Source organism: Mustela erminea, chromosome 6 (assembly GCF_009829155.1).
Source record: "Mustela erminea isolate mMusErm1 chromosome 6, mMusErm1.Pri, whole genome shotgun sequence".
NCBI classification, from domain to species: domain Eukaryota; kingdom Metazoa; phylum Chordata; class Mammalia; order Carnivora; family Mustelidae; genus Mustela; species Mustela erminea.
Genome location: NC_045619.1, coordinates 83,250,825 through 83,274,792, shown reverse-complemented (window position 1 = coordinate 83,274,792; position 23,968 = coordinate 83,250,825). Strand labels below are relative to the sequence as shown.

General features: G+C 58.1%; 1 protein-coding gene across 3 annotated transcripts; it reads left to right on the top strand.

The window, feature by feature from the left end:
* Positions 1–42: 42 nt before the first annotated feature.
* RAPGEF3 (Rap guanine nucleotide exchange factor 3) lies at positions 43–23,207 on the top strand. 3 transcript variants are annotated; one of them, XM_032347994.1, is made up of 28 exons: positions 43–337; positions 815–1,027; positions 6,695–6,748; positions 6,834–6,940; positions 7,096–7,217; positions 7,371–7,539; positions 8,089–8,173; positions 8,508–8,568; positions 8,677–8,753; positions 8,931–9,077; positions 9,596–9,708; positions 9,985–10,073; positions 10,375–10,453; positions 10,663–10,813; positions 10,899–10,981; positions 11,813–11,852; positions 14,325–14,406; positions 14,708–14,854; positions 16,775–16,890; positions 17,351–17,476; positions 17,570–17,751; positions 18,008–18,098; positions 18,189–18,239; positions 19,120–19,207; positions 19,552–19,616; positions 20,013–20,067; positions 20,199–20,270; positions 21,081–23,205. In XM_032347994.1, the coding sequence occupies exons 1-28, from the start codon at positions 332–334 to the stop codon at positions 21,197–21,199; spliced, it is 2,790 nt and encodes a 929-aa protein (XP_032203885.1). In that variant the 5' UTR covers positions 43–331; the 3' UTR covers positions 21,200–23,205. The 3 variants fall into 3 exon arrangements, with proteins under 3 accessions (XP_032203885.1, XP_032203886.1, XP_032203887.1); XM_032347995.1 differs by having other exon boundaries at positions 44–337; positions 16,793–16,890; XM_032347996.1 differs by lacking the exons at positions 43–337; positions 815–1,027; positions 6,695–6,748 and having other exon boundaries at positions 6,840–6,940; positions 7,394–7,539; positions 21,081–23,207.
* Positions 23,208–23,968: the final 761 nt, after the last annotated feature.

The following is a 23,968-nucleotide window of genomic DNA, read 5'->3' as shown; positions in this document are numbered from 1 at the left end:
CAGCTCCCGCCCGGACCAGTGCCAGCTGCAGCCTCGCTTCAGTGCCCGGTGCCAGCTGGCTCATTTGTCTGGGACGGAGGTGGAGGTTTGGGACTCCTTGCTGCAGGGGGGGCTCCCCCCCACCGCGCCCCCTGCCCTCTACGCACCTAAAAGGAGCTTCTCCACCCTGCCCGTTGCCCTGGCGGCGGGTCCAGCTAGGAATTACCCCGGTCACTTCTCCTGGGGCTTCCAGCCCACACCCTTCTAGGAGCAATCGGGGTCTCGCTGAGGGTCTCCCCCCGCCCCAGCCTTTCGCTAGAGCCCGCAGGGCTGTGCGAGCTTGAGCAGGAACATGAAGGTGGGTAAGGTGGGGGGTCAGGGTGGGGAGGAACAGAAGAGGAAGCTGACAGGGTGCGTGGAGTGTTTGGGCAGGAGAGAGAGGGCTGGCCAGGGGTGAAGGAAAAGGGGAGAAGAAGGGTTTGAGCTAGAGCTGTGTTTCTGGGGGATCCAGTGAGTCCGTAGCCTCATACTGGGAGGTGGCGGAGATCCCTTCAGGACTATGGGCTGTGGGGTGGGGCAGAAGTCCAAAGGAGACAGGGAAGAAAGGCCTGATCTCCGGCCGCCAGCTGGAGACCCCGAAGCGCGCCAGACCGGCAGGCCCCAGTGAAGGTCTTCCTGTCCCTCCCCCGGCTCCTGGCAGGGTTGCAGCACCTCCGCCTGACCAGTCCAGAGGACTCAAAGGAAGTGGTTCTGCCTGGGGCAATTGCGCCCTGGTCCAGCTGCCCGGGTCCCAGCCCCAGCCCCATGGCTCTCTGCCTTCCTCCCTGCGTCACAGGTGGGCTGGCCAGGTGAGAGCCGCTGGCAGGTGGGCCTGGCTGTGGACGACACCCCCTCTCTAGGAGCGGCACAGGTGGGAGGCCTCCCGGACGTGGTGCCGGAGGGGACCCTGTTCAACATGGTGCTGAAGAGGGTGCACCGGCCCCGAAGCTGTTCTTACCAGCTGCTGCTGGAGCACCAGCGTCCCAGCCGCATCCAGGGGCTCCGCTGGGTGAGTGCCTATCAGCTGCTGAGCTAGGGCCAGGCGGTGGGACCGGAGGGCCTGGACTTCGAGAAAGAGTACGCCACTGGGGGTGGAGGGGCCGCTGCTGGGCTGCACAGTGCAGAGAGCAGCTGGGCTGCTGTGCTTGTGGGTGGCGTACACAGCCGCCCCATGCGTGTCTGCGTGCGAGTGGTACTCACCCCTGCCCCTGCTGGCGTGGGGGAAGGGGATTTGTCATCGACCTGTCACTTCTGTGCATCCCGAGTTAGGCAGCTCGTGTGTTCTCCAGGTGGTGGTAGGAGGCGTGTGGGAGATGCGGGCAGGTCAAGGTGGAGGGTTAGGTAAGCTGCGTTGCTCTTCTGGCTCTCTCACCGCGGCAACATTCTCCTATGGCGAGCCGCCGAACTGCGCCAATTCTGCTGGATCTTGGGGTGAAGTGGTCATGTGAACATTGCCTGGCATCTGTCTCTGGGGGTCTCAAGGGAGGCTTTGGTGAAGTTTGGAGACGGGAGCCGGAGTCTGCCTTTGCCAAAGAGCCTCCTGGAGCTGTGAGAATGAAGGAGAGGGCAGGAGTGGGCAGAGCTGTGGGGCGCAGGGTGGGCGTCGGGATTCAGATCAGCAGAGAAGCTCTCTCCCGCTCTCTGCGACCACCCAGAGTCCCCAGAGTTCCTTCCCCTGAGATTTCGCGTGTGTCTATTGTGTGGGCCACAGGACAGCTTTGGTGGGGGGTGTGGGGTGCCAGGAGGGTAACCTGGGCGAAGGGGTAGGGGGAAAGCAGGAGCAGGTGACAGAATCGGGAGAGCTTGTCACCTATGTCTTTTATCAGCAAGTCCCTTTGAGTAGGATGACTACCACCTTCTACCTCTTTTCCTCCTTATCAAAATATGAGGCTGAGTGAGACAAAATGAGCTCTGCCAAGGTGATGGGACCTCCTCCCCCAAATCGGAATTGAGAGGATAATCTAGGTGCCAGTCCCTAGCTCTCCCCCAACCCCTCCCTCCCTCCCTGGGTCTTCCTGATCAGTTGTCTCTTGGGCCTGGGTCCGGGTCAAGCTGGGGCTCCAGAGGGGAGCGGCCCCTTCTGGGCTAAGCCGCCTCCCCACCCCTCCAGGTCTCTGGCGGTAGCTAAGGCTTGGAGCCTGAGGGCTAGAACCCTCCCTCCTTCCTTCTCAGGCTATAATTACTTGTTCATTTCCTGTCCCCTTCCCAGCTAGTAGAGGCAAGATGGGGAGTGGGGGAAAGGGCAGGTGCCGGGGACAGTGAGGTCACTGGAGGATCCCTGGGGACTCAAAGACTCAGGAGGGGGAATGGGAGGGCAGGGGAAGTGGAAGAGGTCACAGGCTGTCTCCTGACTCTCCCAGCCCCCAGAATTGAAGAACTGGGGTGTGTGGGAGGCCAGAAGGGTGGTGTGAGGGTTGCTGGAGTAGAAATGGGATGAAAGTCACTGAAACACAGCCCCCACCCCTCACTGCCCCGTGTGTGTGGGGTAGGTGGGAATGAGTGATTAAAGGGAACTTAGATTTTTAGGGCTAGGGGCAAGGGCTACACCCTCTCCTGATGACTGCCTCTGGGCAATGGGGGGATGGTGGTCTCAGGCCACTGCCGCTGTGTTTAAGAAGCCACACCTCTCACCTATGGATGATGCATTTGGCCTAGGAGGGGCTCACCTGAGGGAACCAGGGGCTGCGCACCGCGGGTAAAGGGTGGATGTTTTAAAGGAGTGGAGGCTAGGAGGACAGTGCTGGCAGTCATTCAGGCTGTGACAGCCTCTTAGAAAACCAGGGAGGAAAACCCATCAACCTCCTGAGGCCTGAAGAGAGCACTTTGTGTTGTGACAAAATCAGGACAAGAGAAAATGAAAGCAAGTTACAGCAGGACGGCCTGAGGTTAGATAGAGAACAGATTTACCAACCAAAGCAAAAGTGACCCTGGAATGGGATGGAAGGACATCTTCTTTGGAACCCTGGAGAGGGAGAGGAGATCTTGTCCGATGTCTGGGAGCCAGAGAAGGATCAATTTATCTAGAGGCAGGGGCAAGGTCAGGATACATCTGGTGGGTCTCACAAGCTCAGAGAAGCCTGGGATGCTTCCCTTTGAGTGGTTGTTTTGGGGGAGGTGGCTCCGTTCTCTAACTCCGAAAACATGCTTTCATCCAACCTGTCCAAACAATGGTAGTAGCTAATAGTTGTTTAATACTTAGATCCCGGGTACTATTTTTTTTTTTTTTAAAGATCTTATTTATTTGTTTGAGAGAGAGAGGAAGCACAAGCCAGGGGGAGAGGCAGAGGGAGAAGCCATCTCCCTGCTGAGCAGGAGCCCGATGTGGGGCTTGATTCCAGGATCCTTGGGATCATGACCTGAGCCGAAGACAGATGCTTCACCGACTGAGCCACCCAAGTGTCCGGGTCCCAGGCACTATTATAAGAGCTTTCCCTTATCATATCAAATAATCTGACAATAGCCCTGCGAGACAGATACTAATGTCATCAACTCATTTTATAGACGAGAAAACAGAGGCACGGGGTGGCTAAGTGACAAATCCAGGAGGCTCGGACTCGTCTCTGCTAAGAGACAAAGTGAGGCTTCTGCCCCGGGTGGTCTGGCTATGACGGCCGAGTTCATGGCGTGCTTTCTTCGGCTACAGATGATAACACTGACCACCGAAGCATCACCCCTCCCTGTCCCAACACACATAGCCCTGGCCTGAGACCTTAGCCATGGCCTAAGGGAACTGGTCTGACAGGTCTCCACGAGCTCTCTGGCTCAGCGCCGGCCTCTCCAGTGTGGCTCTGACACCAAGTGACAGGGAGGGAGGGTGGAGCTGGCTTGTGCTGGTGCCCAGAAGCTCCTCTTCTACCCTAAGTCCCTCCTGTCTGGGCAGGAGGGTATGCCGTGGGCAAGGGCTTTCACCCCTACCCAGATCAGCCACTTCTTTCCAACTGAGAACCCCTATGGTGACACTCAGGGTTATCATATCAGGGACAGGGTCGGCCAAGGTACACAATATGTTTTGCATTGTGTCTGGGTAATAGGCACCCATTGTAAAATAATGGTTTAATCAAGTTACTTAACATTTACTAAGCAGTTACCACAAGCCAAGCATCACTTTGAGTGTTTTGTGTTATTAACTCATTTGACCCTCATAATTCCCTTATAAGATGGGTACTACTATCACAAACTCGACTTACGGATGAGGAACCCGAAGCCCACAGAGTTTAATAAGCAGCCAAGGTCACACAACTGGCTGGTACTGGGGAACCGAGATTCGACCTGGGCGTCTAAATTGGGAGCCCCTAGACTTAATCGTATTTCCTGAATAGTACCGCCACTACCCTACCCCGTCCAGAGCACAGGCACAGGGTAGGGACCCAGAGGGACTATGATAACAAACCCGGGCAACTTCATTTAACACAAGGATTTCTAAACTTACTTGCCCATGGAACATTCCTGAGGGCCGAATTTATCCGTCCCCCAGGCCGTGGAGGTGCCTGGGAGATGGTGGTGTGGAGGTGGTGTGGAGGGGCTGAGGACCTGTGCTTTGGAACCAGACAGGCACAGCATGAATCCCAGAGCCCCTCTTCACCAACTCTCAAGTCAGGTTGTGTCACCTCTGAGCCTCCTCCTCCCCAGCTGCGAGGCAGGAGACAGACACCTCCTTCCAGGCTCAGCGAGGGCTGGTCAGTAAGCTCTTGAATTTCTGAGCAGCTATGAAACTCTGGGTCCATCACCTCATCTCTCTGGGCTCCTGTTGTCCTTGGCAGACTGAGAGGGAGGTCTTCAGGAACCTTCCTCAGCTCTGATGGGCCAGAGCCCCCTTCCCCTGACCCTGGTGCTTATTCCCTGGGGCTGGGCCGGAAATGGCTTCAACAAGGCCTGGGGATCTGGGATCTGGGGTGTGCCCTGCCTGGCCCTGCAGGAGCAGGCACGTCCCTTCCTAATGTGCCCTCCAGGGTCAGAATAATACCAGGAAGGGAGCACAGGCTGGAGCCTGGGTCGAGGGCACAGAGGAGAGCTGGGGCAGGGACAGGGCCACCTGGGCATTTTGACTTGAACAACAACAAGTCATTAGCACTCGGCACTGTTTGTTCCGACACAGGGGGGTGGCTTGGTAGCATTCCTGCCCTTCCTCCTTCCCCGACTCCTCCTCCTCCTCCTCCTCCTCCTCATTTCCTGTTGCTAAGTCTCCAAGGCTCTGTGTCTGGCACCAGGCTGGGCCCCATGACCCGGGCAGGGATACCCTAGGGACACCTAGCGACTTCCGCCCAGCCCCAGGCCAGGCGCCTGTGCATGCCAGACCTCGGGCCTCTGCATGGCACACAGTGGGAAGATGCCAGGACCAGGCTGGGGGGTTCTGGCCCTGGGCCTGCTTGCTCCCCAGCTCCCCAGCCAGGTCCTTTTCAGGGTCCTGAGGGCATCTGGGAAAGCAGGAGACAGAGCTGGTGAGAAGGGGGAAGAGGGGAAGGGGAAGGAGCCAGGCAGGTGCGGTGGGTGGGGTGAGACCAAAAATGTGAGCACTTTGGAGCTTACGCATGGCTGTCTGGCTAAGTAGTCAGATACTTGAGTGACAGAGTTACACCGGCTCTTCACCCCGACTTCCTAAGTTAGAGAGGACAGACCATCCCTGCTCCGCCTACTTTCCATCTGGTCCTCTTCTGTGTAGGATCAGAGGAAATCATGAAGCAAGACGTGCTTTGTAAACTGTAAAGTACTCTGCCTTTGGGAGGGCCCATGGAGGGTCAGGAATCCTGTCCAGAGATGGTTTACAAATTCCAGTTTTCCCTTTGACAGAGAAAGAAGGGCTGTAAGGGGCTGTTGTAGCCCACATCCCAGGACCTATGGGCCCTGGATTCCTGGATGGCTCAGGTGATACCAAGGGCATGGAAGCCTTGTTAACCAGTGTTTCTACATAAATCCCATCTTCCAGAGCCAGTGGGGCGCCGCCAAGGCTTCCTCCCTCTTGCAGGGTTATGGGCTAGCAGCCGCATCTCAGAGAGCACAGGGCCTTCCCAGCAAGCAGCCCGCCCTCTGCTTCACAGATGAGTAATAATAGCCAACATGTACGTACAGCCCTGTGCGAAGCTGGGCTTCAAACATTCAACCCACACTAACTCACAGAACCCTGCCCAGAGCCTCTGTATTGCTATTATGAGTGTTTCATAGGTTTTATAGACAAGGAAACTGAGGCAGGGAGAAGTTAAGCCATATATTTAGGGTCACACTGCTAGTACATGGAGGAGCAGGGATTTGGACCCAGGAGTCCCCAGGTCTCGCGGCTGGGGATGAACCCTGACTCGGGATTAGGCTTGTGTGACCCCAGGCTAGGAGCAAAGATGCTCACTTCCTGACCTGTCTTGGGCCTTTCTTCCCTCCCATCCTCACGCTCTCTCTCAGCAATGTCCCCTACACGGGTGTGGTTCACCTGGGAGCCTGGGCACACCTGGGCCCTGCTTAAGCAGAACAGGGATCACATCTCTTGGGGTGCAGTGCTCGTGTCGAGAAGGAAGACAAGGGTCTGGTTGTAGGGTGGGGAGAGGTGGATGCCTGGTGGACGGGGGTGGCTGAGTAGCTAAGGTGCATGTGTTTGGAGCTGGGGACGGTGCAAGGGGTGCGAGAGAAATGGGGAGGGCTGAGGTCCATGAGCTGGCATTGACATGCAGACCTTCCCCCCTGCCCTTAGACGCCACTCACCGACAGTGAGGAGTCCCTGGATTTCAGCGTGAGCCTGGAGCAGGTACCAGCCGCAGGGGGTGGAGCCGGGAGGGGACAGCAAGCCAGGGCTTCAGGGCCTGAGCCAGCTGTGGCCCTCCCCGTCCTAGGCGTCCACGGAGCGGGTGCTCAGGGCTGGGAAGCAGCTGCATCGACATCTCCTTGCCACCTGCCCGACCCTTATCCGAGACCGGAAGTACCACCTTCGGCTCTATCGGTGAGTGGAGGCCTGGGCTGCCTCCTTGCCCCCCCCCCCCCCCCCCGTGTCTCTCCCTGTTGCTCTGTTTCAGGCCTCTGGGGCTCACCCTGCTGCCAGCCTAGTTCCCTCCTGCCTTTTCATTCTTCCTCTTCCTGTCCCCTTACCTCTCATAGGCAATGCTGCTCCGGCCGGGAGCTGGTGGATGGCATTTTGGCCCTGGGCCTTGGGGTCCAATCCCGGAGCCAAGCTGTGGGAATCTGCCAGGTGCTGCTGGATGAAGGTGCCCTTTACCATGGTGAGCCTGAACCCAGGGTGGGGGCCCCCGGGCCGGGCAGTCCTGGGGGGCAGGCATCTGGGGGCAGAGCCTCAGCGGGCCTTACTGTAGGGGCCTCGTACCCACGCGGCCTCAGTTTGTTTCCTCCCTCACACCTGGGCCTCTGCCCTGCAGTGAAACACGACTGGACCTTCCAGGACCGAGATACCCAATTCTACCGTTTCCCCGGGCCGGAGCCAGAGACCGCTGGTGTCCGGGAGCTGGAGGAGGAGCTGGTGGAGGCTGTGGCCCTGCTGTCCCAGCGGGGGCCTGACGCTCTGCTCACTGTGGCACTCCGCAAGCCGTGAGTCGGGTGCCCTGCTGCCTGCACCCCCTGGCCTCACATGGCTCTAAGACTCTCTAGTCTCTCCGTTTCATCTCTGAGAGTCTCCCTTTCCTCTTGCTGTGTGACCTGGAGCCCCCCTTTCTCCACCTCTGAACCTGTTTCTTCCTTTGTAGCTGGGGTGGGAGGCATGGGGTCTATAAGGAGCAGGTGCGCTCAGGGGCGGTGGTGGCTGGGCGGGGGTGGGCAGGCAGGTCCTGGTTCAGGTTCCAGTTCTGCTGGCGACTTTCTGGGTAGCCTTGGACGGCTCCGTGCCGGCTTCCTCTTCTGTCAAAGGAGGAGCGCCGCGCCCACATCACAGGGTCGTCCCGAGGGCAGGTGGGATTGACACGTGGGAAGCACTTGCCCCTTGTCCAGCACGTGGTGCACATGCAGTAGTGGCCGGCCTGGTCTGGTCACCACCACCGCTGCGGCCAGCTGGCCCCGGGCCCAAGCGTGGTGGGCGGAGCGGCTCCCATGCCCTGAGGCCCGCAGTCCATTGTTTGCTTCTCTACCATCCTGTGCCTGCAGCCCGGGTCAGCGCACAGACGAGGAGCTGGACCTCATCTTTGAGGAGCTCCTGCACATCAAGGCTGTGGCCCACCTCTCAAACTCGGTCAGTCCGCCTGCCTCCACCCTTCCCCCAGGACCTCCTCTCCCTGCAAACCCCTGTGGCCCCTACAGCTGGGCCAGCAGGTGCTTCCCTCCCCTTCGGCCACTGGCTTGGAAATGTCCATCAAATTTCTGGCTCCCAACATCCTTGTCCAAAAATCCCTCTGCCCCTCCTGGCTTGTTTCCTTCCCTTGCGTTGTCTCCTGCTGAATCCCGGGCACCTGAGCTAGCCCCATCTCTGCCCCCAGGCGCTTGTGTCCTTGAACCTAACCTCCCCGCTAACCTGGCCCTTCTTACCCCGGACTCGCCCCACTGACCCTCCTCTCCCTGCCTCACAGGTAAAGCGGGAATTAGCAGCAGTTCTTCTCTTTGAACCACACAGCAAAGCGGGGACTGTGTGTAAGTCAGAAGGGGTGCAGGTCACTGGGCACCAGGGGTCTGGACGTGGCAGAGGCCATAGAGAAGAGGAGGGTGACTCCAGGTGTGTCTAATGGGTTCTTCTCTCAGTGTTCAGCCAGGGAGACAAGGGCACCTCGTGGTACATTATCTGGAAAGGATCGGTCAATGTGGTGACCCATGGCAAGGTGAGTTCTCCCTCTCTCTCCAGCCTCCTTGGTGGTATCCGCTTCCCTGGCCCTAGCCCTCGAGGTAGGACCTTGAATGGACCCAAGATTGCCAATCTCCCAGGTCTCCTCCTGCCCAGGGGTTCTCCCACCATGGATCTGCTCTGACAAGGGTTTGGGGGGTGGTGCTGGCTGCAGGGGCTGGTGACCACACTGCACGAGGGAGACGACTTTGGACAGCTGGCACTGGTCAATGACGCACCCCGGGCAGCCACCATCATCCTGAGAGAAGACAACTGTCATTTTCTCCGCGTGGACAAGCAGGACTTCAACCGTATCATCAAGGTGCCGTTACTGGGGGTGTCAGGGCAGGGGACATGGCAAGGACCCTCCTCTGGAGAAGTGGTAGGGGGTAAGGGGCAGGGACCAGAGAAGGCCTATAAGGAGCATGGAGAGGTAGGAGCTGGAGAAGCTTAGAGGTGATGGCTGGTACATGGGAGAGGTCCATAGCACGCTGAGGAGGCTCAGTGAAACCGGAGAACCCCAGCTCAGTGTGGGAGACCGTGGGGGTGGGTGGCTACAGAGGGGTGGCAGGGCACAGAGGGGTGGGAGACTAGGGCATGAGGGGAGGCAACGTAATGGAGAGTGGGAGCCACAGAAGGAGGTGGGGGAGGGAAGTGTGGAAGAGGTGGCTCAGGCTGCATGATGGGCAGGACTGGGAGTAGGGAAGATCCAAGGCCATGGGCATTGAATGGGGTGGGAGAAGGGCTGAATGACCTTGTGGGGCGGTGGAGGGAGATGTCCTGGAACAGGGGAAAGGACCTGCGGTGTGTACTGAGCACTGGGTGTGGCTTGTTCTCCAGGATGTGGAGGCGAAGACCATGAGGCTAGAAGAACATGGCAAAGTGGTGTTGGTCCTGGAGAGAGCCTCTCAGGGAGCTGGTCCTTCTCGCCCTCCAACCCCAGGCAGGAACCGGTAACACACCTGCCACACTCCTTCTGCACACCTTCTCTCTTGCCCACCTTCTCTGCTTCCATTTTCCAGGCTTTACTCCCTTCCCCCATGTCCTACCCCTGCTCGCTGGCCTCACCGGGGTGGGAGGGGCGGGACATCCGGGGATCAGATGCACCCCCAGAGCCAGCTTTCCCTTACACCCCAAGGTGGGGCCGAGCTGGTGGATAGGGAAGGGCAATATGATTCTTGATGTCTGTCCAGATGTGGGAAGTGCTATGGATTGGCTGTTTCTGCTAGGTATACTGTGATGTCTGGCACCCCAGAGAAGATCCTAGAACTACTGTTGGAGGCCATGCGACCTGATTCCAGCACTCATGACCCAACAGGTAGGGGCAAGAGATGCCCCATCTACTGTGTGACTCATCAGATGGTCAGCGTAGTCTGGGAGAGGGCCAGGCACCCTGAGTGTGATGTTAGTGGGTGCTGAGTTGGCCCATTCGGCCGGTTGGCAGGAAGTCCTTGTTCCTGTGCTCTTGGCTTGGGTGGGGAGTGCCGTCACAGGGGCTGGGCCTTGCTGGACACTGCCCGCTGTGGGACTAGGAGAAGGGAACCCCCGTTCTGTCTATATCTGTGCTCGGCAGACTTGATCTCTGAGGTTCCTCCTGTTCCCCTGTTCCTGCCCTACAGAGACTTTCCTCAGTGACTTCCTCCTGACCTACAGCGTCTTCATGCCCAGTGCCCAGCTCTGTGCTGCCCTGCTTCACCAATATCCTTCCAGCTCCAGGGGGGATGAGGAGGTTGTGCAGAACAGGGAAAAGGGGTCTCTCCCCGCAGGGCTGCGCTGAGCTCTCCGAAGGACCAGGCTGGTGCCGAGGCCGGCTTGTCCGCGGGCCCCGGGGTGTCCTTGCCGGTCCTTTGCCTGAGCTGTGGTGGGTGGCCTGGCCGGCCGTTGTGGTTCCCTTGACTGGCACCCACCTTCCACGCGGAGCCCTCAGGGGGCAGCGAGCAGGAGAACAGCACCTACATCTGTAACAAGAGGCAGCAGATCCTGCGACTGGTCAGCCAGTGGATGGCCCTCTATGGCCCCATGCTCCACGCGGACCCGGTGGCCACCAGCTTTCTCCAGGTACCTGGGGGTGAGGCAGGGCCAGACTGGGCAGCCAGGGGGAGGTGAGACTACCTCTGAGCCAATGCATCTTGGCTCTTCCCAGAAACTCTCAGACCTGGTGAGCAGAGACACGCGGCTTTGCCTCCTGCTGCGGGAGCAGTGGCCGGAGAGGCGGCGACACCACAGGTGATGGAGGCTCAGGCTTTAAGTAAACTTTTCACATGTGTGGCGGGTGGTGCATAGGGGATGGAGAACCCCACGCTGATGCTGGACACTGACACAAACACGCTGCTGGCCATCCAGGCTGCACTGCCTGTGGCTCTGCTGTTCTAGGCATGGTCCCCCTCTCGGGGCCTCAGGCTCTCGTCCCTAACACCGGGCGCCCATCTCCTGAGGATGGCGTGTTCCCATGCCTTAGCTCAGCAGCACCTGCAGGTGCCGTGAGCCGTGGGAGAGCCGGCTGGGACTGCTCGTTTGACTCCTTATTACAGTCAGCCCTTCTTACCAGTCGCTTGCTGTTCACCCTTACGCCGTGCCTGCGCCTTCTCCCTCGCCCCTTCTCCTGAGCGCACCTGCCATTCCCACTTCCTCCATTCTGCACGTACTTACCCCAGAGCATCCTCAGTGCCCGGTCCTGCCAGCCCTACCCGATGCATTTCCTAGAGCTTCTCTTGGCCTTCCCAGACATTCCCGTAGGACCAGGTGAGGTTTAGGGAGGGCTCATCTGCCCAGACTGACCCCTGGGGCATGGCGCTTCCTGGAACTCTCTTTCCTTCCGGTGCTGGCCTGCGAAAATCCCAGCAGGCGGGGGCTGAGTTTTGAGCCCTGGCTTTGCCCCCTCTGGCTGGAACTTAGCAAGTCTGCAAAGCTCTGAGCCTCTGCTGAGGGCAGATGGAATCCAGGGCCAGACCCCCTCCCCCCACTCCTTGCCCCTACCCTCCTGTCTCCCCCACAGGGGTCCGTTGCTGTTGCTCGGTCCCTCGCCTCATCTCAATGCCCTTCTCACTTGCTCCGCAGGTTGGAAAATGGCTGTGGGAATGCATCTCCTCAGATGAAGGTGTCTGCATGGACCAGCTCCTCTCACCTCTGTCTGGCCCCAGCTTCTTCCCTCTGCCCCTCCTTCAGCCCCACCCCAGGGGCTCAGCCTGCAAAGGATCCCCACGCACAGGCACACCCCTGGGGCTGGGATAGGTGTTCACAGAGCAGGAACTCCCCACTAGTCCTGGGGAGACACAGAGGTCTAGGGTCACCCCTCCACCCCTACCTCACCCCAAGGGGTTTCTGTTGCATTTGGGAGGTAGTCCGCGTTCATAGAACCAGTTAGCAGTTCTGGGGATGGCGGGATGGTGCCTGAAGGCAGCCTCTGAAGCGTGAGGGTTCCTGGGAGTCAGAGGTGGCCAGTGCCATCCCCGGCAGGGGACCACAGGGAGCAAAGGGGGATGAGGACGTGTGGCTGGAGCCGAGATTTCTTGGGGAATAGTAGGAGAAAGGGCTGGAAAGGTAGGATGGGGCTGGTTATAGGGAGTGTTGCCCTGGGAAAATAAACACCAGGCTCTCTGTGCCTGGTGGCCTGAGTGCCCCTTGACCCCAGACTCTCACAGGCTCCTTCTCTTCTATAGGCAAAGTTTGTTTCTACCTCAGGGCCTGGAAATTTCTATCTCTGGCTCTTGGCCCGCCTAGATCCTTATCTTTATGATCTCAGCGAAAGTGTTGGGTTCTCAGAGAGGCCCCCCCATCTCCTTATCTAGAGCACCGCACCCTCTCCCCTGCCAAGGTGTCTTCTGTGATTCCCCTCAAAGCCTTAGCACCATGTGGGGTACTTCTTTATCACCTGTCCCACCAAGCTGGAGTGCTGGCTTCGAGAGTGAGGGGCCCAGACCTCTGCTTCCCCAGGGCTCCCAGGCAGTCTGGCTTATGGAGGGTGCTCAGGAACTAGTGTGGAATTGCCCTCACAGGCCCTCTGCTAGGTGCTGTTGCTGCAGAAGTGGGGGCGAGACACCCCCGGCCATGTGGGGCTCACATCACAGACAGGCGAGGGATAGAGCGGCTGGACAGTGTCATGATGCCTAACGGCAAAGGCAGGAGTCTCTGAAGATGGAGAAGAGGCAGGCTGACTCAGGGTCAGAATCAGGGAGTGTGACCACAGGAGCTGAGAGCTACAGGGCAGGAGGGTCAAGGCAGAAGGGGCCCACAGTCTGGTTCGATCGGGAGGGAAATCCGCCTGTTTGGGACCCTGCAGGAGGGAGTGTGAGAGGGAGCCACCAGAGGAGGCCATGCTGAGGGGTTTGGTCCTTGTCCTCTGAACAGTGTCATGCCTTGGAGGTGTGGGAACCATGGGTTGACAAGGTCAAGTGTGTGTTTTGAGTAGGTCAGCTAAAGAGCTGGTGATTTATCTAGCAGACAGTGATGGCCTTGAAGCTACATTAGGAAGCTTGATCTGGCTCTGGTCAGGTAGACGGGTAGGGGGTGTTTGGGGGCTGTGGGGGGAGGGGTAGGAGGCACCCAAGGGCTGATGGAGGAGAATAGTCCGGCCACTTAGGAGGGAGGCAACTGAGCAGGTGGATCTGAGGGTTGGCCTGGGCTGGGAGGAGGGGCTCAGGGGAACGCCCAGAACAAGATGATAAGCTTTAGGGAAACCAGAGTGGGGGGGTGGTCAGGGGCTGGAGAAAGGTTGGGAGGCAGGATGAGAGCATCTGGGGGGATGGAGCACAGATATGGAAGGATCCAGGAGGTGCTTGGAAGAGAGGGTGATGCTAGAGGCTGCGACCTCCCCATGCAGGTGGTGTGAGACTGTGTGGAACTCTGGGGAGAGCTCTGAGACATGAAACATAGAGAAGACCTGTGGGTCAGGGTCTGAGCTCGGAGGATTGGCCCCATTCAGAGCTGGGAGGGGAAGAGTCGGTACAGGAGTGAGAGGAACAGTCGGGTGGGTGGAGGCACTGTGTGGTGGAGGCCTCCACTCCTTGCCCTGTGCTGGGGCCGCATGAAGAAGGGCTGTGGGGCCTGATGGGGCGGTAGCGTGTGGGGAGGAGCAGGTTAGGATTCTGGCTGTGCTACTAAGCAGCTGTGTGGCCTTGGGCCCGTTACTAATCTCTCTGAGCCTCATTTCTATCACATATAAAATGGGAATAATATGAATATTTTTGTTAAAGGGCTATTGTGACTATTTAGATACTTAGAATAATCCTGTCCTTAGCCTGGCACGCAGCAAACAGCCAGCTAGCAAACAGTAGCCAGAGGAGCAAGAGGAAGAGAAAACCAGGGCCAAGGGCTGAGGTGTGCTCATATTAGGACCACTCAGGGCCCATTTGGCAAAAGGGGTGACACGCAGGCACAGGAGCACTGACTTGTCTCTCCTCGGGGAGTCTTGGTGCCTCATGCTTACCCAGCTCAGGTCCACGCAGCAAGCAGAGCCTGCCGGTGGTGTGTGCCCTGTGCAGGTCTCACGCTCCCGGGGACAGAAGCCTCTGCTCTACCTGTTCTCCCCTGTGCCCCCTGTGCCCCAGGGCTTACTTTCTCTCCCTCTCAGACCAGGAACATGCCCGTTTGGCTCCCCGGCCAGGACCAGCCCCTCCCCAGCAGGAACTGTGCCATTCGAGCTGGGGACAAAGGTTGGTGGTCCCTGCCAGCCTGCACCCTGCTGCTGTCATCCTTGACCTTTGTATGCCTGGCTGAGGAGGATACACTGTACTCCTCAGGATCTCTGTTCCAGGCTGCTAGACAGGGTGTGCCCCCCAAAGTCAGGACAACCCTCCCCCCCCTCCGCCCCGGCAGCATATCCACCCAGGCTTCCCCTCACCACCCATCCTGCCTCTTTGGGACCCTCCCACTGCTGCATCTGCTGCACGCTCACTTCTGGCTGGGGGAACCAAGAAGCCTCTTCCTCCAGCTCAGCCCGGTCTTCCTCTCCAGTCCCCTATGACATTTGCCGACCGGACCACTCCGTGCTGACCCTGAAGCTGCCTGTGACAGCCTCCGTGAGAGAGGTGATGGCAGCATTGGCCCAGGAGGATGGCTGGACCAAGGGGCAGGTGCTGGTGAAGGTCAACTCTGCAGGTGGTGAGTTGTGTCTCTGGGTGGGATGGCCCTGAGGGAGGGGCCCGTCCATCCGTGCATGCCCAGATTCCCGCCCTTGAATTAAGATCATCATTTTGATCGCCTTCATCATTGTTAGTGATGGTTAGCATTTAAGGCCGGTTTATTGTGTCTCCAAAGTGCTTTGTGTGTCATGCTTGAGAGCATGAGCTTGGGGCCGGCTGTCTGCCGTTGTGTCCAGCCCTTTAGCTCCCTGTCTGTGTGTCCTCGGGCAGGGTTCTTCTTGATCTTTCTGTGCTCTTTTCAGCATCTGTAAAATGGGGCTGATAGGAGTGCCGACTTCACAGAGGAACTGTGAGGACTGAATGAGCCTATCTATTTTAGGGTTTAGAACGGTGGCTGGCCCAGCACTTCGTACATTAATTTTATTATTATCGTCCTCATATATTCATGGAATTTTAATAACCACTTTATGAGATAGGTACTTTCATCCTATTTTCTTTCAAGGAAACTGAAGCTCAAGGGGATGAGGCAATTTCCCCGAGTCAATGAGAGTGTCTGGCTTTTGAATTTAGGTAGTCTTCATTCATTTTGTCAGTTGGCGCACATACTTGAGAGGCAGCTACGGGCAGCAATGTGTTAGGAGCTGGAGGCAGCGTGGCAGGTGAGACAGAGAAGCTTGGTGGTTAAGAGCATCCACAGAACCCCTGGGCCTGGGTTGGGACCCCAGACCCACTACCGACGAACTGTGTGATCCTGATCTGAACAGAGTGCTTAACCTCTCTGAGCCTCTGATTCCTCACCTGTCCCATGAGCTCTAAAACTGTACCCATCACACGGGATGGCTGTGGCCATTAAACGAGGTCACATTAAGAAAACACTTAGCCCGGGGCTGGCACAAAGTTAGTGCTTGGAACATGGAAGCATGAGAATTACTTAGACATCCCTTCTGGGACCTTGGGCCATCAGAAACCTCTCTTCAGTCTCTGTGAAGGACACAGCCCGGGCCTGACAGCTGGAGCCTAGAGTAGACAAGAATTAGGGGCACCCAGGGAATAATGGCAAGGAGCGGAGGCCAGAAAAGCAAACCCTTCTCCCCCTTCAGGAAGTGGGGCTTCGGGATCAAGTCCCGAGCACCTGTGTTCTGCTCTGGGAAGCACCTCCCCCTGGTGGCGACTCAGAGACTTGCAGCTGCCCCGGAACCAGAGACCCTACTATGTGACAGGGACTGTTCAGAGCACTGACCTTCCTTCAGATCGTTTAGATCCCCTCCCATGTCAGTAAATGCTATTTTTACTACAAACCCACTGTTATCTGTGTATTTGCTCAGAAGTCATATACATATACTCCCATACTAACACTATATAATTCTGAAGCTACCCACAAAGTAAAATTGCAAAACAGATGAGAAAAATAAATATAAGGAGAAGAGTTGATATTTTTTGGACGCATGATGGTCTTACTTTGGAGGCTACCGGCCTAGAGAGTGGGGATTCCCACATGACTAAGAACACGGGCTCGTTTAGTAGTTGCTGACGAAAATCAACACTAAGTAAGGCCCGTGTGAGGCACTTTCCACTTTTCAAAGGCCACTACCTGCCTCATCTAGTTATTGCCACTGCTTACATAAATTAACTTGTTGGACCTGTGAGTTGTCAGGGTTGGTCTTGCTGTCTCCATGTGACAACAGAGGAAACTCTCGGAGACTTCAGTGTTGCCTGAATATTGCCTGTGTCACTGACAATCCTTTCTTGTCTTCCTTGGTGTGCTGACCTGTCCACAACCTGGGCAGTGTGGATGTTGTGGGCAAGAGCACCTGCCCAGGACTCTAGCCCAGCCACTGGGAGAAGGGTCCTCCCAGCCTCCCGACTGGGGCCCCGACTCTGCCTTTGGTGGCTCCCTGGCCTCCCTTTTTGTCCACCACTTCCCCATCCCCCAGCCCAGCCTCTGCTTTCTTTGCAGATGCCATTGGCCTGCAGCCAGAGGCCCGTGGTGTGGCCACATCCCTGGGGCTCAATGAGCGGCTCTTTGTTGTCAACCCACAGGAAGTGCACGAGCTGGTAGGAACAGGCAGGGGGCCAGGGAGGAGCTGGGTTTTGGGAGTGGCAGAGATGGGTGCAGGGGAGGGTCACAAAGAGGGGATACGAGGCCCTGGCTCTGACTGCTGCTGGGTCTTAAGGATGAAATGGAAGGAGTGGGCCTCAGCTGATGGAAGGTTCCAGAAGCTGGGGAAGGGAGAGAGCTGGTTGAGAGCTCTCAAGGAGAAAGAAGACCTCCTCCCACTGGAGATTCCCCAGGAGATAGGAGCCCTAAAAGGAGGGGGGTCTCAGCATTGGGGAGCTGGCAGGAGGATAGACGTCTCCTTGGGCAGCCTTATCCTTCAGAGGCCTACTCCTGGTAGCACCCATCCCCTCCCCGACATCCCTTTGGCCATAGGCACGGAGTCTCTGCCTCAAACTCTCTCTTCCTACCCCGCATCTGTCCCCTGGATTCCCCTCCTGAGCTCTCTTGCACCCACAGACCCCACACCCCGAGCAGCTGGGGCCTACTATGGGCTCTGCAGAAGGGCTGGACCTGGTGAGTGCCAAGGACCTGGCGGGCCAGCTGACAGACCACGACTGGAGCCTCTTCAACAGTATCCACCAGGTGCGGGGAGCAGAGCTGAGGGGAGGCGTGCAGCCGGCTGGCAGGGACACCCCACCTTGTGTGGGCTCATCTCTCCTGCTCTCTCCTCCCCAGGTAGAGCTGATCCACTATGTGCTGGGCCCCCAGCACCTGCGGGACGTCACCACGGCCAACCTGGAGCGTTTCATGCGCCGCTTCAATGAGCTCCAGTATTGGGTGGCCACGGAGCTGTGTCTCTGCCCTGTGCCGGGCCTGCGGGCCCAGCTGCTCAGGAAGTTCATCAAGCTGGCCGCCCAGTGAGTGTCTGTGGGCTGGAAGGGGGTGTGTGTGTGTGGCTGAGTCCTGAGGCGTCTCTGTCCCCAGTTGCCTAATCTGCCATCCCCTTGCTTCCCTGGGTCTCCTAGAGTCTTTGCCTCCCTACCCCGTTTGGCCCCAGGCCCCACAGAGGCAGAGGCCGGGCCTGATCCTGGGCCCTAGGCCTGCTGTTGTCTGGGTAGGAACTCTGTGGGCGTGGCTGTTTCCCCTGAGATTCTCTGGATCTTCTACCCATAGCCTCAAGGAGCAAAAGAATCTCAATTCCTTCTTTGCCGTCATGTTTGGCCTCAGCAACTCGGCCATCAGCCGCCTGGCCCACACCTGGGAGGTAGGTGTGATCTGGAGAGCCCCGTGCCCATCCTTGGAGTGTGGGTTGGGGCTAGGAGCAGTGAGAGCCCCATCTGCCTCTCCTCTACAGCGGCTGCCCCACAAAGTCCGGAAGCTGTACTCGGCCCTCGAGAGGTTGCTGGTGAGTGCTGGGCCTTGGCTCCTCTTTCCAGAAACCCTGATTCTGGGCTTCCCAGAAGTCCCTCTACCTTTTCCTGGCCACTTCCAGAGTTCCCAGCCCTGGGCCAGAGTCGGGTTCCTTCTGGGCTGTGTGTTTGGGGAGCTGGCTGCAGCACGAAGTGTTAGCAGAATGAGGGGGGCACAGAGCATATTGTATCCTGTGTGGCAGGGGTGGGAGAACCTTGGCTGTGGCCGTGAGGTCCTGTGTGAGGACCAGGACAGGACACATTTGGTGTCTGGCCTCGGGCTCCGAAGCGCCAGGGGAACATCCGGGGAACACGGGTCTCCTGCTGATCTGCCCCAGGCTCAGGAAGCAGGTCCTGGCACCAGACCCATGGTGGGCCAGAGTCTGTCAGTGGCTCCTCAGGAGATGCTAGAGGAGGCCAGAGACAAGGGAAGAGCTGAGGAGCTGGCTGCCCTTCCCACCCCCCTGCCAGGAATTGTTGACGGTTAAGAGGTCTTGAGAGTGTTCAAGAGAGCTTGCACAAAGGGTTTTTATCAGCCTGGCTATGAGCTCTCGAGAAAAAAATGTACCTTGCGGCCTCAAGAGATTCAGAGGAATTTACCCAAAGACAGAGACAAAACAAGAGGAGGGACAGAGACAGAGAGAGAGGGTTTTCCATGAAACCCCTGGGCCCCGGAAGCGTGTTTGGGGGGCCAAGACCCTGAAGCCTCACACACAGATGACCGGCGGTGATTCAGGTTCCCTCCTGCCTGCTGCGGAGCCCGCCTCGGGGAGACCTGGGGCCCAGAGGAAGCTGAGCTCCGAGCAGGTGGTGTTTGCTTGTGTCATGGTGCGTGGTGGTCAGGTCCCTCCCTCACAGAGGCTTCTCCCCTCTCAGGACCCTTCGTGGAACCACCGAGTCTATCGCGTGGCCCTCACCAAGCTCTCCCCTCCCATCATCCCCTTCATGCCTCTTCTTCTCAAAGGTAATTGGACCAGTGCTTACCTTCTCACCTCCACCCATCCGTTCCCACGTCTGTCCGCGTCTGTCTGTATGTCCACCTGACCCTTGGGGTGCTTGCCTCGGGGGACACAGATGAATCAGGAGTTCTCAGGCTAGAAGCAGTGTTGAGACAAGTGCTGGTGACATCAGATGGCCTCTGATACGAGGCCTGAGAGAGACAAGGAAATTGCTCCGAGGGGTCAGAGGAAGAGGGCAGTGTGGGGCTGGGACAGGCCCAAGGCTCCCATGATTGGCCTGTCACCTTTCCTGGGCTGTAGGAGCGGGGAAGACTTTGGGGATCTTGAAGCAAAACCCATCTCTCTGCAGACATGACCTTCATCCATGAAGGAAACCACACACTGGTAGAGAATCTCATCAACTTTGAAAAGATGGTGAGTTCAAGGAGAGTGGGCATCTGCCCCTAGAGTGGGTTTGAGATATGGCTGTGTCCTTGGAAGGGAGTGGGGGAGGGGTGGGAGCTGACCTAAAGCCGTTATTAATAATACAAAGATGAATACTTCTTTTAAGCTATTCACTCCCTTGCGTGCTGGGGAAGACAGCCTTAATGACCTCACCCAGCAAACAGAGCCCGAAGCCCTCCCTGATCTCTGTTCTTTCTCCCACTGCCTGGTCACCTGACAGTTAGGGTTAGGGTCAGGGCAGAGCAGATACAGCCCCATCTAGTCCCTAGGAACACCCCCACTCAAAGGGGTCTTGGTTTGCAGCTGCCCCACAGGCCATGTCAGGGTCCTGCCCCTCAGGCCTGGTCTTGTGTCCTTTGCCTACAGAGAATGATGGCCAGAGCCGTGCGGATGTTGCAACACTGCCGAAGCCACAGCAATGGTGAGGGGCTGGTCCCCTGCCCCCACCCCTCTGGAATCCACATTCCTACCCCCCACCCCCACCCCCACCTCTGCCCCTCCAGGCTCTGGTTGGGCCCTGTCTCCCTGACTCCTGCTTCTCGCCCCGCCCAGTGCCACTGTCGCCACTCAGAAGCCGCGTATCCCACCTCCACGAGGACAGCCAGGTGGCGAGGATGTCCACGTGTAAGTGGGGCAAGGCTGGGCGCTGCCAGGGCAGCCTCGGCTGGCGTTTCTCGGCTGGCGTGTAGGATGCTGTGGACTCTTCACCCCACCGCTCTGAGGAAGCTGGAACCTTCTCCCAACTTAAGGACACGCAAACAGGCTTGAGCCCTGAAGTCACCTGTAGAAGGCTGGGGCAGAGTGATAGAGCTGGGCCCCAGACCAGGGGTCCGCTTACCCCAGACCCGATTTTTTTTAATTGACCTTCAGTCGTGTGAAGTGGGATTAATCAGAGTCCACAGTTTATCCAGCGCTGTCATTGTTGGCCCTTTATTTTACGTATCTATCTATTGGGATCATACAACGAACACTGCTGGACCCATGCCAAGCGTGAGCACACTGACGATAGCTCCCTCTCCCTGCGTACTCCTCCGTCCTCGGGGGCTGCCATAATACAGTGACACAGCTAAATTTATATGGACAGACACACATACACCTAGAGCTTTTAAAATGCTTCATATATTTATGATGACCACAGAATTCTTCAGTTGCCATTGCTTTTGAATTCAGTGAAAGGGGCGTTATGCAGTACGAAATCATGGGGACCTGTGTTTTGGAGTCTGAGCCCTTCCCCACACCACCTCTGCTCCAGACTGGAGGGCAGACTGGCCACTAGCTGGGCTGTGGGAACTGGCAGGGTGGGGGGCGGAGGGCGGCAAGGCTCATCTGCTCCTTTTTGCTGGGGTGGTGGGTGGGGGTGGGGTGGGCAGGCATGGGCCCTACAAAGCTGCGGCTGTCCTCCCCTGACCACTCTCCCTCCCACCTCTCCGGCAGGCTCCGAGCAGTCCCTGAGCACCCGCAGTCCGGCCAGCCCCTGGGCTTATGTCCAGCAGCTGAAGGTCATCGACAACCAGCGGGAACTGTCCCGCCTCTCCCGGGAGCTGGAGCCGTGAGGCAGCTGGGGCTGGAGCAGGCACTTCCCGTCAGGAAAGCCAGGGCCCGCCCGGGGCCAGGAGGCCCACAGGCCGGCGGCAGCTGGGCAGGGCTCTCCCGAGTGGACTCACGGCCCTGGAGTGGGCGGCATGGAGGCGGCTGTCCCCTGTGATGACAGACGGCCAAGGAGGACCTCGGAGTGGAATGAGCCGGGGCCCAAGGCTAAGGAATGGGGGGCAGAGAGGCCCTGGAGTGGGCAGGAGAGCGGAGCAGGCGCTGGAACTCGGTTCAATAGAAAGCTCTCCACACCACGTTTTTCCCAGATTCTGTGCGTCTGTGGCTTTGTCCTCAGGCCATCTCCAGGCGCTTTGTTTTCATGGTGGACAGAGGGAGCAGGTCCCATCTGTGTGGCGGGTGTGCAGGCGGGGGCAGGGCCGGTGTGGCCCGGGGAGGGGTGAGGGAGGAGGGCCCCTGCTGGTCTTCCCAGAGCTCAGGAACAGGAGATAAACAGTCGGGTGTGGCAGGGCCTGTTTGTAAGGGAGGGGTGGCCCCTGAGGAGCCTTACCGTTAACAGAAATGACCGGGGATGCTGTGTTCTGAGGCCAGCCCTGTGGGGTGTGTCGGTGAAGGCCGAAACCCTCCCAACCCCAAGAGCTGGGGAGGAGGTGTTGTCTCTGGAGTGGACCCAGGGAGGCTGACAAGCGTTCCCACTGCTGTAGGGGTCTCTGGGAACCAGGCGGAGCGCCAAGACCGATGACGGCCGGCCCCTGGCCGCAGCAGCTGCTGGGGCCTGGAGCCCCCGTCAGTGGCCAGCAGGGGTGACCCTCGGTTCTCCACTGTGGACTGAGAGCTCCATTACAGACCAGCCGCCACTGGTTCCTTCCACCCTCCCCTCCTGGCTGCACTTGCTGTCCCTCTGCCTGCAGCACGCCTCAGCCTGGTGGGTGGTCCTCTCCACAAACCCAAGGCCCCTAAGAAATGGCCACTTTGTGGCCGGTGAGAGAAAGAGCACTGGGGTGGAGGCCTCTGAGGGGAGCCATCCCTTTCTGAGGCCTAGCAGGCTCCCAGGAAATCCAGTTTCTTGAGAATGGTCCCAGCCAGCTCTGCCCACATTCAGTCCTCCCTCCCCTGCCCCTTCAGCACTCCTGTCCCACCCAGGGAGCAGCTCTGACAAGTCCCAGACAGAGCTTCCCTCCTCTCTCAGCTTCCTATGGCCCTGAACCTGGTAGGGGGAGGTGCACTGTCTGGTCTAGAGAGAGGGAGACCTCTTGGTCTTGGGGAATGACCTCAGAGTCGGCATTGAGCGGCAGGGCCTGAGGGCTTCTGGAGGAAGTGGGCCCCTTCCTGGAGGCTGAAGAGGCAGCTGGTGTGACCCCGTACTGCCTCAAGTCCACCTCCTCTAACCCCTGCTTTGCCAGACCTCTTATCCCAGTGGTCAGGGACACACATGCAAACTGTTCCCAGAGGGAATTAGAGTCTTTTGCAGGAAGCAGCACAGCTGGGATTACACCTCAGGTTTCTGAGAGAATCCCAGCAAGTTAAGGAACAGTTCCCTGCCTCCATTTCTCTATCTGTAAAATGGGTATGATGATCTCAGTCCAGCCCTTAGTGACAAGATGAACCATAGCTCAGCCTCCAGAGCCACGGAGACAGCCTTGGTAGTCTGGTGTCCTCGGCCTATCGGGGTGGGTAGAGAGCACCCAAACCCAGCCTTGAGTGAAGCTGGGCAGAACCCACTCCTCCAGGGAGAGCCTGAGTAGAGCAGATGACAGGTTAACCAAGCCAGTTCCCTTGCCTATGGGTGGAGATGCAGGACCACGGGGCACGGAAGCTTCCAGAGCTGAGCAATCATGACATGAGGCCCAAGCCTTGGTGAGTCAGGACTCCCAGGGGTTCTCTTCCGTCTGAAACCCATTGTCTGATGAGGTTTTGGCCAAGAGCAGACAAGCCCGCTGGCCATAGCCCTTCACCATCGTTTCAGACTCCAGAGTGAGACATGCCTTCCAACAATAAAATGGAAGCCAAGCATGGTCAGGACTGGTATCCTCCGTCAGCATTTCCATTTTCCTTCTCTGTGGTCACACCTATGTCCTGAAGAAACTTTGGCAGCACACACACCTTCCTTGTGCCTTGGACTGCCCTACAACTTCCCAGCTGCCTCAGTCTCTGGGGTATACCTTTTGAGCCTACTGGGAGAGGCCTGGCCAGGAAAACAGTGCCCAGGACGGGCGGGTTGGGCACTGTAGATGCTACTGACTGGGCTGGGTCACCACAGAGGAGGGAAAGGTTCTGGGTCATGGTGGCTTCTTGCTCTGAGGGCCATGTCACCTTCTGTCTGCCTAACTGCCGAGGCATGGGGTGGGTGGGAGGCATCTTCCCGTGCCATGTCCCAGCAGCCCAGGATGCCTGTAGGGGACTCCCAGTTAGTGTCCCAGCTTCAGGATAGCTGTGACAGGAGAAGGAACTCATGGCACTGCTGGGAGAAGAAAGTGTAAGATGAGGCCTTAAATAAGTCTCTTACCTAAAAGGAGGGAACGCAGGGAAGAAAGTATGTGTGTGTGTGCGTGAATGTGTGTGAGTGTGCGCAGGCACCTGTGCCCCACGCACGAGGGAGAACAGAACGGAGCAGGTGATTCCTCCTCTCAGATACACACACATACTCACCTCTCCCTCCTCCCATACCCCTTGTCCTTAGCTTCTCTGGGAAGGCCAGGACACTAATTGTGGGGTAGACACCAGGGAGGGTCATGCCTCTCCAGCAGACTGAGCAGGATCTGGTGAGAAGGGAG

Bases quoted from the DNA above. Each gene is read 5' to 3' on its own strand.
- RAPGEF3 (XM_032347994.1), top strand. The intron at 8,569-8,676 runs GTAAGTCAGAAG...TTCTTCTCTCAG, and splicing joins CAGCAAAGCGGGGACTGTGT to TGTTCAGCCAGGGAGACAAG. The intron at 10,982-11,812 runs GTGATGGAGGCT...CTTGCTCCGCAG, and splicing joins GAGAGGCGGCGACACCACAG to GTTGGAAAATGGCTGTGGGA.